We start from the raw sequence: 17,358 nt of genomic DNA, 5'->3' as shown, positions 1-17,358 counted from the left end.
TTCATTGATGTCTTCCCTCCTCCTTTGCCCACTTACTTTTTTTTTAACATCTTTATTGGAGTATAATTGCTTTACAATGGTGTGTTACTTTCTGCTTTATAACAAAGTGTATCAGCTATACATATATCCCCATATCTCCTCCCTCTTGCATCTCCCTCCCACCCTCCCTATCCCTCCTCTCTAGGTGGTCACAAAGCACCGAGCTGATCTCCCTGTGCTATGTGGCTGCTTCCCACTAGCTATCTATTTTACATTTGGTAGTGTATATATGTCCATGTCACTCTCTCACTTCGTCCCAGCTTACCCTTACCCTTCCCCGTGCCCTCAAGTCCATTCTCTACATCTGCGTCTTTATTCCTGTCCTGCCCCTAGGTTCTTCAGAACCATTTTTTTTTTTTTAGAATCCATATATATGTGTTAGCATACAGTATTTGTTTTCCCCTTTCTGACTTACTTCACTCTGTATGATAGACTCCAGGTCTGTCCACCTCACTACAAATAACTCAATTTCATTTCTTTTTATGGCTGAGTAATATTCCATTGTATATATGTGCCAAATCTTCTTTATTCATTCATCTGTTGATGAACACTTAGGTTGCTTCCATGTCCTGGCTATTGTAAAAAGAGCTGCAATGAACATTGTGGTACATGACTCTTTTTGAATTATGGTTTTCTCAGGGTATATGCCCAGTAGTGAGATTGCTGGGTCGTATGGTAGTTCTATTTTCACTTTTTTAAGGAAACTCCATACTGTTCTCCGTAGTGGCTGTATCAATTTACATTCCCACCAACAATGCAAGAGTGTTCCCTTTTCTCCACACCCTCTCCAGCATTTATTGTTTGTAGATTTTTTGATGATGGCCATTCTGACCAGTATGAGATGATATCTCATTGTAGTTTTGATTTGCATTTCTCTAATGATTAATGATGTTGAGCATTCTTTCATGTGTTTGTTGGAAATCTGTATATCTTCTTTGGAGAAATGTCTATTTAGGTCTTCTGCCCATTTTTGGATTGGGTTATTTGTTTTTTTGATATTGAGCTGCATGAGCTGCTTGTAAATTTTGGAGATTAATCCTTTGTGAGTTGCTTCATTTGCAAATATTTTCTCCAATTCTGAGGGTTGTCTTTTCGTCTTGTTTATGGTTTCCTTCGCTGTGCAGAAGCTTTCAAGTTTCATCACGTCCCATTTGTTTACTTTTGTTTTTATTTCCATTTCTCTAGGAGGTGGGTCAAAAAGGATCTTGCTGTGATTTATGTCAGAGTGTTCTGCCTATGTTTTCCTCTAAGAGTTTGATAGCGTCTGGCCTCACATTTAGGTCTTTAATCCATTTTGAGTTTATTTTTGTGCATGGTGTTAGGGAGTGCTCTAGTTTCATTCTTTTACATGTAGCTGTCCACTTTTCCCAGCACCACTTACTGAAGACACTGTCTTTTCTCCATTGTATATTCTTGCCTCCTTTATCAAAAATAAGGTGACCATATGTGCATCACCACCTACTTTTAAAGGGTATAATGATGAGGTTTCATTTACACTACCATCCACATATTATAGAAGAGCAAAAGAGAAACATTATGAAACTATTCTCCATTTCTCTAGAAGGGAAAATATTCTAGATATCATCAATCTGGAAAGACATACTAAGGATAAAACCTTGTGTAATATAGCTAAAGCATTATATGGACGCAATTCTATAATCTCCAATTCTTGTATTAGAAAAGACTAAAAATAAATTCACTAAGTGCCCAACCTAAAAACTGACAAAAATTTTAAATTTTTAAAAAATTTAAAAACCTAGAGATCAACAACAAAAAATAGAAAATGTTATTTATGAAAATTGATAAATACATTAACAAAACAGAAAACAATGAGAGACAAGAGTCCGGATCAGCATGTGAAAAGGCTGGTTCTTTGCAAAATCATAACAGATAAACTTCAGAAAGACTGATGATGTGAAAATGAATTTTAAAAAGCACAAAAACAATATCAGTATAAAAGGAGGGACATAACCATAAATGCAGTCAAGATTTTAAAGTATACTAAGAAATACAATAAAAAAACTTTATGACAAAAAATATGAAAATGGAGGGACTTCCCTGGTGGTGCAGCAGTTAAGAATCCGCCTGCCAATGCAGGGGACATGGGTTAGAGCCCTGGTCCGGGAAGATCCCACATGCCATGGAGCAACTAAGCCCATGTGCCACAACTACTGAGCCTATGCTCTAGAGCCTGCAAGCCACAACTACTGAGCCCGCATGCCACAACTACTGAAGCCCATGTGCCTAGAGCCCATGCTCCACAATAAGAGAAGCCACCACAATGAGAAGCCCACGTACTGCAACGAAGAGTAGCCCCTGCTCGTTGCAACTAGAGAATACCCACATGCAGCAACAAAGACCCAATGCAGCCAAAAATAAATGAATTTATAAATATATATATGAATATGAAAATGGGGATGTAAAAATTTCCTGGAAAATATAAGAGAACTGATGTTTTTAAGGTTTCCAATATATAAGATCATGCCATATGCAAAGAGAAACTATTTTACTTCTTCCTTTCCTATTTGGATGTCTTTTATTTTTTCTTTCTCAACGGCGCTAGCTAGGAATTCCAGTACTGTGTCAAATAGAACTAGAGAGAGTGGCATCCCCTTGTCTTATTCCTAACCATTGAGTATGAGGGTTAGCTATGGGCTTGTTATATATGGCCTTTATTATGGTGAAGCATAGTCTTTTTATACCTAATTTGTTAAGAGTTTTAAATATGAAGGCATGTTGTATTTTGCAAATGCCTTTTCTGCATCTATTGAGAGAGTTATTGGATTCTATCATTCATTCTGTTATGATACATCACACTTATTGATTTGCATATGTTAAACCATCCTTGCATCCCAGGGATAGATCCCACTTGATCATGGTGAATGATTTTAATGTGCTGTTGAATTTGGTTTGCCAGGATTTTGTTGAGGACTCTGCATCTTTGTTCATCAGAGATAATGGCCTATAATTCTTTTCATGTAGTATTCTTGTTTAGCTTTGATATCAGGGTAATACTGGCCTTATAAAATGAGTCTGGGAGTGTTCCCTCCTCTTCAACTTTTTGGAAGAGTTTGAGAAGGACTGGTATTATTTCTTTAAATGTCAAACGGACAGCAATACAATAAAATTTGATGTTGAAAGTGGAGTACTGAAGACATCCAATATTATTGAATTGCTGTATATTTCTCCCTTCAGTTCTGTTAATACTTGCTATCTTTAGGTGCTCTGATGTTGGGTGACATATATTTACAACTGTTTTTTGCTCTTGATGAATTGACCCCTTTATCACTACATATTCACCTTCTTTGTTTGTCCTTATAGTTTTGGACTTAAAATCTATTTTGTCTGATATAAGAAAAGCTGCCATTGACATCTTTTGGCTTCCATTTGCATGGAATATCTTTTTCTATTCCTCCGCTTTGAGCCTATGTTTACCCTTAAAGGTGTAGTGAGTCCCTTATAGGCAGCATATAGGGGGTCTTGTTTTTTATCCACCAGCCACCCTATGTCATTTGAATGGATAATTTATTCCATATACATTTAAAGTAATTATTGACAGGTAATGACTTACTAAAGCCATCTTACTAATCTTCTTCTGGCTCTTCTGTTGTTCCTTTGTTACTTTCTTCCTCTCTTGTTGACTTCCTTTGTGATTTGATGGATTTCTCTGGTGGTATGCTTTGATTCTTTTCTCTTTATCTCCTGTGTTTCTACTATAGGTGTTTGCTTTGTGGTTACAATGAGGCTTACATGAAACACCTTAAAGTTATAACAGTCTATTTTAGGCTGATAACTACTTAACATCAATTGCATATAAAAACTCTACACTTTCACTCCCCCCACTACATTTTATGTTTTTGACATCACAATTTACATTTTATACTGTGCATCCATTACAAATTATTGTAGCTATCATTATTTTGAATACCTCTGTCGTTTCACATTTATACTAGAGTTAAGTGTTTCACACCCATTACAGTATCAGAGTATTCTGAATTTGACTATATACCTACCTTTACCAGTGTTTTATACTTTCATATGGTTTCATGTTATTAACTAGCATCCTTTGATTTCAGCTTGAAGAACACCCTTTAGCATTGTCTGTAAGGCCGATCTAGTAGATCTAATGATTATGAACCCCCACAACTTTTGTTTTTCTAGGAAAGTCTTTATCTCTCCCTCACATCTGAAAGACAACTTTGCCAGGTAAAGTATTCCTGGTATTTTTTCCTTCAGCACTATGAATATAGAACCCCTTCTCTCCTGGCTTCTGCTGTGAAACCGCTGATAGCCTTATGGCTAAAAATACATATTTTAAATGAGTGCTGATTTAATTAAATGGGGGGTTTTTTTGCATCTATTATATTTATTTAATGTACTAAATCTCCTGGGTGCACACAACACAGCCTCTGACATTCTGCCACTCTCCTGATAATGTGAATCTCAAGAGGAGCAACATAAACATGGAAAACAGTGTAAAACTTCAGGAGTAGCATCCTGAAGAGACTGTCCTCTAAGTCTTGCTATCCAGATTCACAGAGCTACTCTAGCTGCTATCCTTTCTGAAAACTAGTACCTTAGCTTTTCATTTAGAGCCTATCTGTTTTACATACTTAATGAAACTGCTCTCAATGTCTGCTAGCCATAGATAAGACAAACCTTGGGGCTATAAAAGATTCCAAGCTGCTGCTGTCCTGCGGTGCTCTCTGAACAGAGAATTCCCATCTTGTAACTGAGTGACATGATCTGGACACATGAGTCTCCTCTCTGCTACCCCTCCCCCCAGAGTTCAAGTACCCTTTTCCCCTTCTGGTTGTGGCCCTGCACTGCTGTCTCTGAAAGGTCTCCTGCTGTGACATATTTCCTTTGCAACTTGTCAGAGCTCTGCCTAAATAAAGCTCATTATGTGCTACTACTATCTCATGGTCGTGTCTTTTATCAGCCCTAAAATCCTCTAGTTTACTACAAATGTATAAGTTTTTCAGTGAAACTGTATAAAAAGTAGCAACAGGGCTTCCCTGGTGGTGCAGTGGTTGAGAGTTCGCCTGCCGATGCAGGGGACACGGGTTCATGCCCCGGTCCGGGAGGATCCCACACGCCGCGGAGCGGCTGGGCCCGTGAGCCATGGCCACTGAGCCTGCGCGTCCGGAGCCTGTGCTCTGCAACGGGAGAGGCCACAACAGTGAGAGGCCCACGTACCGCAAAAAAAAAAAAAAAAAAAAAAAAAAGTAGCAACAATACCTGAATCATTTTAAGAATGAGAAAACCCAGATATCAAGAAACACTTTAAAAGATAACTGAAAATATGAAAAATTTTAAAGTTCCTGTAAAAACATTCCCACAGATGGATTATTCAAGCAATTTCACTCTGTGTCAACCAAATAAAACAAGAAGTACTTCAGTACAAATGGCACAAGTTTTTGAAGAAGCAGATGATATACCCTAGGAAGCACTGAGAGCACAGTTATGCTCCCGAGTATGGCAGGATGCAATGAAGAAGGTACATGATAGAAACACAATGCATGTTCTCTGACTGAGAGGCCCTCAACTCCTGGTTGATATTTGCTAAGGTAGAGCCCCAAGTCCCAGTCCTGCTGATCTAACCAAGCATTGGGAAGATATCCAGGAGAAATTTGACCATTTTAATGCACACCACCACCCATGTAGTATTGCTATCTAAGATGCTTAAGCTGAATCTAACCATGAGGAAACAGACAAATACAAATTGAGGGACATTTTGCAAAACAACTGACCTGGGCACTTCAACAAAGTCAATGCCATGAAAAGAAAAAAGAAAACCAAGGCTGGAGAACTGTTCTAAATTAAAAGAGTTTATGACATGACAATGATAAAATGTAATATTTAATTCTTGATTGGATCCTGGACCACACACCCCCGACCCCCAAAAAACCAACCAAACGAAAACAGCTAGTAAGGACATTCATGGGACAATTAGGGAGACATCTGAATATGGACTATATATTTTATAGTACTATTATATCAATGTTACATTTCCTGAGTGTAATAATTATACTGTGATTATGTTAGAGAATGTACTTTTTCTTAAGATGTATATACTAAAATATTGAGCAGTTCCTGGGTTCCGGTATCCCCAACCTATTATCTTTTGTATTCCCAGACATTAGAGTATAGAATGCTTTAATGCAGTGATTATTCTGGGTTATATCGGTATTTCCTCCTTTTTTTCTTTCACTCTTCAAATATGTGTCTAAAATTCCCTATATTAGATTCTATTTCATAAAGTGACTCATAAGTTTCTCTTTTCCTGACTAAACCCTAACTTACCAGAAGGATACTCTGATGCTAACTCAACCTCTGGTCAAAAACATAATTTCTAGTACCAAAAGCTACATAGTTAGACAGTACCTTAAATTTTATATTTTAAAATGATGAATTTTAAAATAAAAAATCACAATCTAATAATAATACCTATTACTTTTAAAAATAAGACATGACAGTAAAGAATTTTTTTAAATCACCCAAAATCTGAACATGCAAAAACAACAAATGTTAACATTTTGATATATTTACAATTCGTCTCTCCTCTATTCAGAAATTGCTTATGTTTCACAAATTTGTGACCAAACTACATACCCATTTTCTACACTGTCCTTTTATCCTTAGGTATGCCTTTACAGTTTTTTTCAATTTCTATTTGCAGAAAGAAAAGATTTTAAAAGTCTCCCTCACTTTCACATACAGAAACAAAATGACAGATTTATCACTAACTCTCATCAAGGACTATTCTCAAAATAGTACATCATTTTTAAAAAACATGCTGCATGCATAATTGTTTTTAAAATTTGTAACAAATTACCTTTCCAGTATACAGGAAAAGAGGTTAAAGTTGTCAGTATTTTAAGATAAAATTATGTCCTCAGAATTACATATGATAAAACAGGTATATTTTCTGCAGGAAAACATGCCAATAACATATTTTATACTATGAACCAAAAAGAAAACAGCCTTCCTCTGCAACCAATAAAAATTATAAATAAATTTAGTAAAGCCAACTACTCACCCCCTATTACTGACAATTGCTTTTTTCAAATGAATGTAATTTGCAGGAAAGATCCCCTGTAAAAGAGAAAAGGTTTTCCATTAGAAAAAGTAATTTGTGATTAACATCTCATATAGACTAAAATAGCAGCCAGATTTCAGCATGGAACTACTCTATCAACAACACAGTACATCTTTTAATGTAGCAACCACTTTACATATTAAGAATACAAAGTTGCACAAACTATATTCAACAGGAACTTCACTGTCATTTGCAATCAGAGTCTATCCTCAGGGAAAAAACAACTGTGATGTTAAGCAACCACCAAAAATCAATTTTCTTTAAGTTTTAGAAATATTCATCAAATCACTCTTAGGATATAGACTTAACGTACAGAGCTTGACATGTATCTACAAAACGACATCATCATCTAACAAACAATTTACAGATTATCCAGCTCTGAGCTAGAGAAAGAATTCTCACATTCTGGGTAACATTTGTATTCACAAGAATAAATCAATCTGGGAGCTTTTATAAATATTTCTTCTTTTACTCTTTCCAAACGGTTTCCACTTTGGTATCTGCCATAATTTGATTTCAATTCCTAAGGGATAAAAAATGTATTGTTTTAGAAAACAAATAAGTTTTCCAATCAATGTTTCACTCTTTTTCCTGGTGTATAAAACTCCCTTGAAATAAAACACAGATGGCCTATTTTTTATTTTTCTATTTCTTTTGTGTGTGTGTGTGTTAGTTTCTACTTTATAACAAAGTGAATCAGTTATACATATACATATGTTCCCATATCTCCTCCCTCTTGCATCTCCCTCCCTCCCACCCTCCCTATCCCACCCCTCCAGGTGGTCACAAAGCACAGAGCTGATCTCCCTGTGCTATGCGGCTGCCTCCCACTAGCTATCTATCTTATGCTTGGTAGTGTATATATGTCCATGCCACTCTCTCGCCTCGTCACAGCTTACCCTTCCCCCTCCCCATATACTGAAATCCGTTCTCTAGTAGGTCTCTGTCTTTATTCCTGTCTTACCCCTAGGTTCTCCATGACATTGTTTTTTCTTAAATTCCATATATATGTGTTAGCATACGGTACCTGTCTCTCTTTCTGACTTACTTCACTCTGCATGACAGACTCCAGGTCCATCCACCTCATTACAAATACCTCAATTTCGTTTCTTTTTATGGCTGAGTAATATTCCATTGTATATATGTGCCACATCTTCTTTATCCATTCACCCGATGATGGACACTTAGGTTGTTTCCATCTCCGAGCTATTGTAAAGAGAGCCACAAAGAAAATTTTGGTACATGACTCTTTTTGAATTATGGTTTTCTCAGGGTATATACCCAGTAGTGGGATTGCTGGGTCATATGGTAGTTCTATTTGTAGTTTTTTAAGGAACCTCCATACTGTTCTCCATAGTGGCTGTACCAATTCACATTCCCACCAGCAGTGCAAGAGTGTTCCCTTTTCTACATACACTCTCCAGCATTTATTCTTTCTAGATTTTTTGATGATGGCCATTCTGACTGGTGTGAGGTGATATCTCATTGTAGTTTTGATTTGCATTTCTCTAATGACTAATCATGTTGAGCATTCTTTCATGTGTTTGTTGGCAGTCTGTATATCTTTTTTGGAGAAATGTCTATTTAGGTCTTCTGCCCATTTTTGGATTGGGTTGTTTGTTTTTTTGTTATTGAGCTGAATGAGCTGCTTATAAATTTTGGAGATTAATCCTTTGTCCATTGATTCATTTGCAAACATTTTCTCCGATTCTGAGGGTTGTCTTTTGGTCTTGTTTATGGTTTCCTTTGCTGTGCAAAAGCTTTGAAGTTTCATTAGGTCTCATTTGTTTATTTTTGTTTTTATTTCCATTTCTCTAGGAGGTAGGTCAAAAAGGATCTTGCTGTGATTTATGTCATAGAGTGTTCTGCCTATGTTTTCCTCTAAGAGTTTGATCGTTTCTGGCCTTACATTTAGGTCTTTAATCCATTCTGAGCTTATTTTTGTGTATGGTGTTACGGAGTGATCTAATCTCATACTTTTACATGTACCTGTCCAGTTTTCCCAGCACCACTTATTGAAGAGGCTGTCCTTTCTCCACTGTACATTCCTACCTCCTTTATCAAAGATAAGGTGACCATATGTGCATGGGTTTATCTCTGGGCTTTCTATCCTGTTCCATTGATCTATATTTCTGTTTTTGTGCCAGTACCATACTCTCTTGATTACTGTAGCTTTGTAGTATAGTCTGAAGTCAGGGAGTCTGATTCCTCCAGCTCCGTTTTTCTTTCTCAAGATGGCTTTGACTATTCCGGGTCTTTTGTGTTTACATACAAATTGTGAAATTTTTTGTTCTAGTTCTGTGCAAAATGCCAGTGGTAGTTTGATAGGGATTGCATTGAATCTGTAGATTGCTTTGGGTAGTAGAATCATTTTCACAATATTGATTCTTCCAATCCAAGAACATGGTGTATCTCTCCATCTGTTTGTATCATCTTTAATTTCTTTCATCAGTGTCATATAATTTTCTCCATACAGGTCTTTTGTCTCCTTAGGTAGGTTTATTCCTAGATATTTTATTCTTTTTGTTGAAATGGTAAATGGGAGTGTTTTCTTAATTTCACTTTCAGATTTTTCATCATTAGTGTATAAGAATGCTAGAGATTTCTATGCATTAATTTTGTACCCTGCTACTTTACCAAATTCATTGATTAGCTCTAGTAATTTTCTGGTTGCATCTTTAGGATTCTCTATGTATAGTATCATGTCATCTGCAAACAGTGACAGCTTTACTTCTTCTTTTCCAGTTTGGATTCCTTTTATTTCCTTTTCTTCTCTGATTGCTGTGGCTAAAACTTCCAAAACTATGTTGAATAAGAGTGGTGAGACTGGGCAACCTTGTCTTGTTCCTGATCTTAGTGGAAATGGTTTCAGTTTGTCACCATTAAGGATGATGGTGGCTGTGGGTTTGTCATATATGGCCTTTATTATGTTGAGGAAAGTTCCCTCTATGCCTACTTTCTGCAGGGTTTTTATCATAAATGGGTGTTGAATTCTCTCGAAAGCTTTTTCTGCATCTATTGAGATGATCATATGGTTTACCTCCTTTAATTTGTTAATATGGTGTATCACGTTGATTGATTTGCATATACTGAAGAATCCTTGCATTCCTGTAATAAACCCCACTTGATCATGGTGTATGATCCGTTTAATGTGCTGTTGGATTCTGTTTGCTAGTATTTTGTTGAGGATTTTTGCATCTATGTTCATCAGTGACATTGGCCTGTAGTTTTCTTTCTTTCTGACATCCTTGTCAAGTTTGGTATCAGGGTGATGGTGACCGCGTAGAATGAGTTTGGGAGTGTTCCTCCCTCTGCTATATTTTGGAAGAGTTTGAGAAGGATAGGTGTTAGCTCTTCTCTAAATGTTTGATAGAATTTGCCTGTGAAGCCATCTGGTCCTGGGCTTTTGTTTGTTTGTGCTTTTAATCACAGTTTCAATTTCAGTGCTTGTGATTGGTCTGTTTACATTTGCTATCTCTTCCTGGTTCAGTCTCCGAAGGTCGTGCTTTTCTAACAACTTGTCCATTTCTTCCAGGTTGTCCATTTTATTGGCATAGAGTTGACTGTAGTAATCTCTCATAATCTTTTGTATTTCTGCAGTGCCAGTTGTTACTTCTCCTTTTTCATTTCTAATTCTGTTGATTTGAGTCTTCTCCCTTTTTTTCTTGATGAGTCTGGCTACTGGTTTATCAATTTTGCTTATCTTCTCAGAGAACCAGCTTTTAGTTTTATTGATCTTTTTTATAATTTCCTTCATTTCTTTTTCAATTATTTCTGATCTGATTTTTATGATTTCTTTCCTTCTGCTAACTTTGGGGATTTTTTGTTCTTCTTTCTCTAATTGCTTTAGGTGCAAGGTTAGGTTGTTTATTCGAGATGTTTCCTGCTTCTTAAGGTAGGATTGTATTGCTAGAAACTTCCTTCTTAGAACTGCTTTTGCTGCATCCCATAGGTTTTGGGTCATCGTGTCTCCATTGTCATTTGTTTCTAGGTATTTTTTTATTTCCTCTTCGATTTCTTCAGTGATCACTTCGTTATTAAGTAGTGTATTGTTTAGCCTCCATGTGTTTGTAATTTTTACAGATCTTTTCCTGTAATTGATATCTAGTCTCATGGTGTTGTGGTCGGAAAACATACTTGATATAATATCAATTTTCTTAAATTTACCACAGCTTGATTTGTGACCCAAGATATGATCTATCCTGGAGAATGTTCCATGAGCACTTGAGAAAAATGTGTATTCTGTTGGTTTTGGATGGAATGTCCTATAAATATCAATTAAGTCCATCTTGTTTAATATATCATTTAAAGCTTGTGTTTCCTTATTTATTTTCATTTTGGATGATCTGTCCATTGGTGAAAGTGGGGTGTTAAAGTCCCCTACTATGAATGTGTTACTGTCGATTTCCCATTTTATGGCTGTTAGTATTTGCCTTATGTATTGAGGTGCTCCTATGTTGGGTGCATAAATATTTACAATTGTTATATCTTCTTCTTGGATCGATCCCTTGATCATTATGTAGTGTCCTTCTTTGTGTCTTCTAATAGTCTTTATTTTAAAGTCTATTTTGTCTGATATGAGAACTGCTACTCCAGCTTTTTTTTGGTTTCCATTTGCATGGAGTATCTTTTTCCATCCCCTTACTTTCAGTCTGTATGCGTCTCTAGGTCTGAAGTGGGTCTCTTGTAGACAGCATATATATGGGTCTTGTTTTTGTATCCATTCAGCCACTCTGTGTCTTTTGGTGGGAGCATTTAGTCCATTTACATTTAAGGTAATTATCGATATGTATGTTCCTATTCCCATTTTCTTAATTGTTTTGGGTTCGTTATTGTAGGTCTTTACCTTCTCTTGTGTTTCTTGCCTAGAGAGGTTCCTTTAGCATTTGTTGTAAAGCTGATTTGGTGGTGCTGAACTCTCTCAGCTTTTGCTTGTCTGTAAAGGTTTTAATTTCTCCATCAAATATGAATGAGATCCTTGCTGGGTAGAGTAATCTTGGTTGCAGGTTTTTCTCCTTCATCACTTTAAATATGTCCTGCCACTCCCTTCTGGCTTGCAGAGTTTCTGCTGAAAGATCAGCTGTTAACCTTATGGGGATTCCCTTGTGTGTTATTTGTTGTTTTTCCCTTGCTGTTTTTAATATGTTTTCTTTGTATTTAATTTTTGACAGTTTGATTAATATGTGTCAGCATATTTCTCTTTGGATTTATCCTGTATGGGACTCTCTGTGCTTCCTGGACTTGATTAACTATTTCCTTTCCCATATTAGGGAAGTTTTCAACTATAATCTCTTCAAATATTTTCTCAGTCCCTTTCTTTTTCTCTTCTTGTTCTGGAACCCCTATAATTCAAATGTTGGTGCATTTGATGTTGTCCCAGAAGTCTCTAAGACTGTACCCAGTTCTTTTCATTCTTTTTTCTTTATTCTGCTCTGCAGTAGTTATTTCCACTATTTTATCTTCTAGGTCACTTATCCGTTCTTCTGCCTCAGTTATTCTGCTATTGATCCCATCTAGAGTATTTTTAATTTCATTTATTGTGTTGTTCATCGTTGCATGTTTCATCTTTAGTTCTTCTAGGTCCTTGTTAAATGTTTCTTGCATTTTGTCTATTCTATTTCCAAGATTTTGGATCATCTTTACTATCATTATTCTGAATTCTTTTTCAGGTAGACTGCCTATTTCCTCTTCATTTGTTAGGTCTGGTGGGTTTTTATCTTGCTCCTTCATCTGCTGTTGTCTTTCTGTCTTCTATTTTGCCTATCTTACTGTGTTTGGGTCTCCTTTTTGCAGACTGCAGGTTCGTAGTTCCCGTTGTTTTTGGTGTCTGTCCCCAGTGGCTAAAGTTGGTTCAGTGGGTTGTGTAGGCTTCCTGGTGGAGGGGACTAGTGCCTGTCTTCTGGTGGATAAGGCTGGATCTTGTCTTTCTGGTGGGTAGGTCCACATCTGGTGGTGTGTTTTGGGGTGTCTGTGGACTTATTATGATTTTAGGCAGACTCTCTGCTAATGGGTGGGGTTGTGTTCCTGTCTTGCTAGTTGTTTGGCATAGGGTGTCCAGCACTGTAGCTTGCTCGTCGGTGAGTGAAGCTGGGTGCTGGTGTTGAGATGGAGATCTCTGGGAGATTTTCGCCATTTGATCTTATGTGGAGCTGGGAGGTCTCTTGTGGACCAGTGTCCTGAAGTTGGCTCTCCCACCTCAGAGGCACAGCACTGACTCCTGGCTGCAGCATCAAGAGCCCTTCAACCACACGGCTCAGAATAAAAGGGAGAAAAAGAAGAAAGAAAGAAAGAAAGAAAGGAAGGAAGGAAGAAAGAAGGGAAGGAGGGAGGGAGGAAGGAAGGAAAGCAGGAGGGAAGGAAGGAAAGAAAGAAGGAAAGAAGATAAAATAAAATAAAATAAAGTTATTAAAATAAAAATAATTATTAAGAAAAAAAATTTTTTTAAAGAAAAAAATGGACAGATAGAACCCTAGGACAATGGTGGAAGCAAAGCTATATAGACAAAATCTCACACAGAAGCATACACATACACACTCACAAAAAGAGGAAAAGGGGAAAAAATCATAAATCTTGCTCTCAAAGTCCACCTCCTCAATTTGGGATGATTCATTGTCTATTCATGTATTCCACAGATGCAGGGTACATCAACTTGATTGTGGAGCTTTAATCTGCTGCTTCTGAGGCTGCTAGGAGAGATTTCCCTTTCTCTTCTTTGTTCTCACAGCTCCCGGGGCTCAGCTTTGGATTTGGCCCCACCTCTGCATGTAGGTCGCCGGAGGGCGTCTGTTCTTCACTCAGACAGGACGGGGTTACGGGAGCAGGTGCTTCGGGGACTCTGGCTCACTCAGGCCGGGGGTGGCGGGGGGGAGGAGGGAGGGGTACAGAGTGCGGGACGACCCTGCGGCTGCAAAGGCCTGCGTGACGTTGCACCAGCCTAAGGCGCGCCGTGCGTTCTCCCGGGGAAGTTGTCCCTGGATCCCGGGACCCTGGCAGTAGCGCGCTGCACAGGCTCCCCGGAAGTGGGGTGTGGATAGTGGCCTGTGCTCGCACACAGGCTTCTTGGTGGTGGCAGCAGCAGCCTTAGCGTCTCATGCCCGTCTCTGGGGTCCGCACTTTTAGCCACGGCTCGCACCCGTCTCTGGAGCTCCTTTAAGCAGCGCTCTTAATCCCCTCTCCTCCCGCACCAGGAAACAAAATGGGAAGGAAAAGTCTCTTGCCTCTTCGGCAGGTACAGACTTTTCCCCATACTCCCTACTCCCTCCCGGCTAGCTGTGGTGCACTAACCCCTGCAGGCTGTGTTCACGCCGCCAACCCCAGTCCTCTCCCTGCGCTCTGACCGAAGCCTGAGCCTCAGCTCCCAGACCCGCCCGCCCCGGCGGGTGAGCAGAAGATGGCGTATTTTTTAAATACTCTTTGGCCCACACCACTATCAGTAATAAACTCAATCTATACCACACAAACCCATCAGCAGCTGGACTACAGTAATGCATTTTACAGTTTTCAGTGTACAGATCTTTCACCTCCTTGGTTAAATTTATTCCCAAGTATTTGATTATTCTGATGCTACTGTGAATGGGATTGTTTCCTTTATTTCTTTTTCAGATATTTCATTGATAGTGCATAAAAACACAACTAAATTCTCTGTGTTCATTTTATATCCTGCAATTTTACTGAATGTATTGATTAGTTCTGTTTCTTGGGGGAATCTTTAGGATTTTCTATATATCATATGCAAACAAATAAAATTTTACTTCTTTACTCATTTTGATGCCTTTTATTTCCTTTTGTTACCTGACTGCTCTAGCTAGGACTTCCAGTACTATGTTGAATAGGCGTGGTGAGAGTGGGCACCCTTGTCTTGTTCCTCATCTTAGAGGAAAAGTTTTCAACTTTCACCACTGAGTATGACATTAGCTGTGGGCTTATCACATATGGCCTTTATTAGATTGAGGTGTGTTCCTTCTAAACCCAATTTGTTCTCAGTTTTATTCATTTAAGGATGTATTTTGTCAAAAAACTTTGCATATATTGAGATGATCATATGATTTTTATCTTTCATTCTATTGATGCAGTATAGCACATTCACTGATTTGTGAATGTTGAACCATCCTTGCATCCCTTGCATTAATCCCACTTAATTATGGTGTATGACCCTTTTCATGTGCTATTAAAACTGCTAATATTTTGTTGAGAGTTTTTGCATCTATATTCATCAGGAGTAATGACACGTATTTTTCTTTTCCTACACTGTCCTTATGTGGCTTTGGTATCAGAGTAACGCTAGCCTCATGAAATGAATCTGAAAGTGTTCCCTCCTCTTCAATTTTTGGAATAGTTTGAGAAGGACTGGTATTAATTCTTCTTTAAAGTTTAGTAGAATTCACCAGTGAAGTCATCTGGCCCTGAACTTTTCTTCGTTGGGAGGTTTTTTATTACTGATTCAATCTCCTTACTGATTACTGGACTATTCAGATGTTCTATTTCCTCGTGATTCATTCTGGATATGTTGTAAGTTTCTAGGAATTTATCCATTTCTTCTAGGTGGTCCAATTTGTTAGCATACAATTGTCATAGTAGTCTCTTATAATCCTCTATTTCTGTGGTATCATTTTCAATGTCTCTTCTTTCATTTCTCATTTTGAGTCTTTTATTTCCTCAGTCAATTTTGTTTATCTTTTAAAAGAACCAGCTCTTAGTTACATTAACCTTTTCTCTTGTTTTTTGGTCTCTTTTTCATTTATTTTCACCCTGATCTTTGTTATTTCCTTGATTCTGCTAAATTTGGGCATAGTTTCTTCTTCTTTCTTCTAGTTTCTTCAGATGTAAAGTAAGGTTGTTTATTTAACATCTTTTTTTTTTTCTTACTGTAGGCAGTTATCACTATAAACTTCCCTCTTCAAACTGCTTTTGCAGTATCCCACAGGTTCTGGCATACTGTGTTTCTGTTTTCACTTGTGTCGAGATTTCTTTTTAATCTCTCCTCTGGTCCATTGGTTGTTCAGAATGTGTTAATTTTCATATATTTGTGAATTTTCCAGTTTTCTTGCTGTTACTGATTTCTAGTTTCATACCACTATGGTCAGAAAAGATACATGGTATGATTTCAATCTTCTTAAATTTGCTAAACCCTTGTTATATGACCTATTCTAAAGAATGTTCCATTTACAACTGAGAAGAACATGTACTCTGCTGCTGATGGATTGAATATTCTATATATGTCTCTTAGTTATATTTGGTCTAAAATATAGTTCAAGTCCAACATTTCCTTGTTGATTTTCTGTCTGGATGATCTATCCAGTGCTGAAAATGGGGTGCTGAAGGCTCCTATTATTATTGTATTGTTATCTACTTCTCCCTTCAAATCTATTAGTATTTGCTTACTATATTTAGGGGCTCCATTTTGGGTGAACATATATTTAAGACTGTTATAACTTCTTGATAAATTGACCCCTTTATCATTATGTAATGACTTTCTTTGTCTCTAGTTAATTTTTGGCTTAAAGTCTATTTATCTGATATAAGTATAGCTCCCTGGGCTCTCTATTAGTTTCCCCTTGCACGAAATATCTTTTTCCATACCTTAACTTTCAAGCTACATGTGTCCTTAAAGCTGTAGTAAGTCTCTTGTAGGCAGCATGTAGCTGGGTCCTGTTTTTTTTTAATACATCAAGCCACTCTAGGCCTTTTGATTGGAGAATTCAATCCATTTACATTTAGAGTAATTACTGATAGGTAAAGACTTACTAATGCCATCTTATTAATTGTTTCTGGCTGTTTTATGGTTCCCTTATTCCTTTCTTCCTTTCTTGCTGCCTTCCTTTATGAATTGATGATTCTTCCACTGTGGTATGCTTTGATTCCCATAACTCTATCTTTTGTGAATCTACTGTAGATTTTTGCTTTGTGGTTACCTTGGACATCAAGGCCACCAGTAATGTATTTTATATATTGGCTCATAATAAACTATAACCTATGCCAACAGAGAAATCTAATATGTGAAAATATGGGATTGAAAATAGGATAAAACACACAACCACATATAACCAAACCTAAATGATGACAACTGGTTATCTGTAAGGGAAGAATTAATAGTAAAAAGTTTAAAACACACAGAATTAGCATATACTTCTAAGAAGATGGAAGAAGACATATTTTTCACTATTCCTCCTGCTAAGTACAATGTAAAACTCTGGACATCATATATATATATATATATA

At 37.3% G+C, this 17,358-nt stretch overlaps 1 protein-coding gene across 7 annotated transcripts in view; it reads right to left on the bottom strand.

Moving 5' to 3' along the window:
- Positions 1-17,358, bottom strand: part of DOCK3 (dedicator of cytokinesis 3) — a 408,834-nt gene that overhangs the window by 293,524 nt on the left and 97,952 nt on the right. For 6 of the 7 annotated variants that reach the window (XR_013830244.1, XM_079934759.1, XM_079934762.1 and 3 more), the window contains exon 4: positions 7,082-7,137. Coding sequence is in view for 5 of the 7 variants with exons in the window: in XM_079934759.1 (XP_079790885.1) it covers positions 7,082-7,137 (56 nt within the window). In the remaining 2 variants the exon portion in view is untranslated. Of the gene's footprint in view, positions 1-7,081; positions 7,138-17,358 lie in introns of those variants that run through there. The other variant, XM_079934765.1, reaches the window with a different exon arrangement.

This window comes from Stenella coeruleoalba (genome assembly GCF_951394435.1).
Source record: "Stenella coeruleoalba genome assembly, chromosome: 10".
Lineage (NCBI taxonomy): Eukaryota > Metazoa > Chordata > Mammalia > Artiodactyla > Delphinidae > Stenella > Stenella coeruleoalba.
Note: the sequence above shows the minus strand (reverse complement) of the source record. Positions and strands in the feature narration are given on the sequence as shown.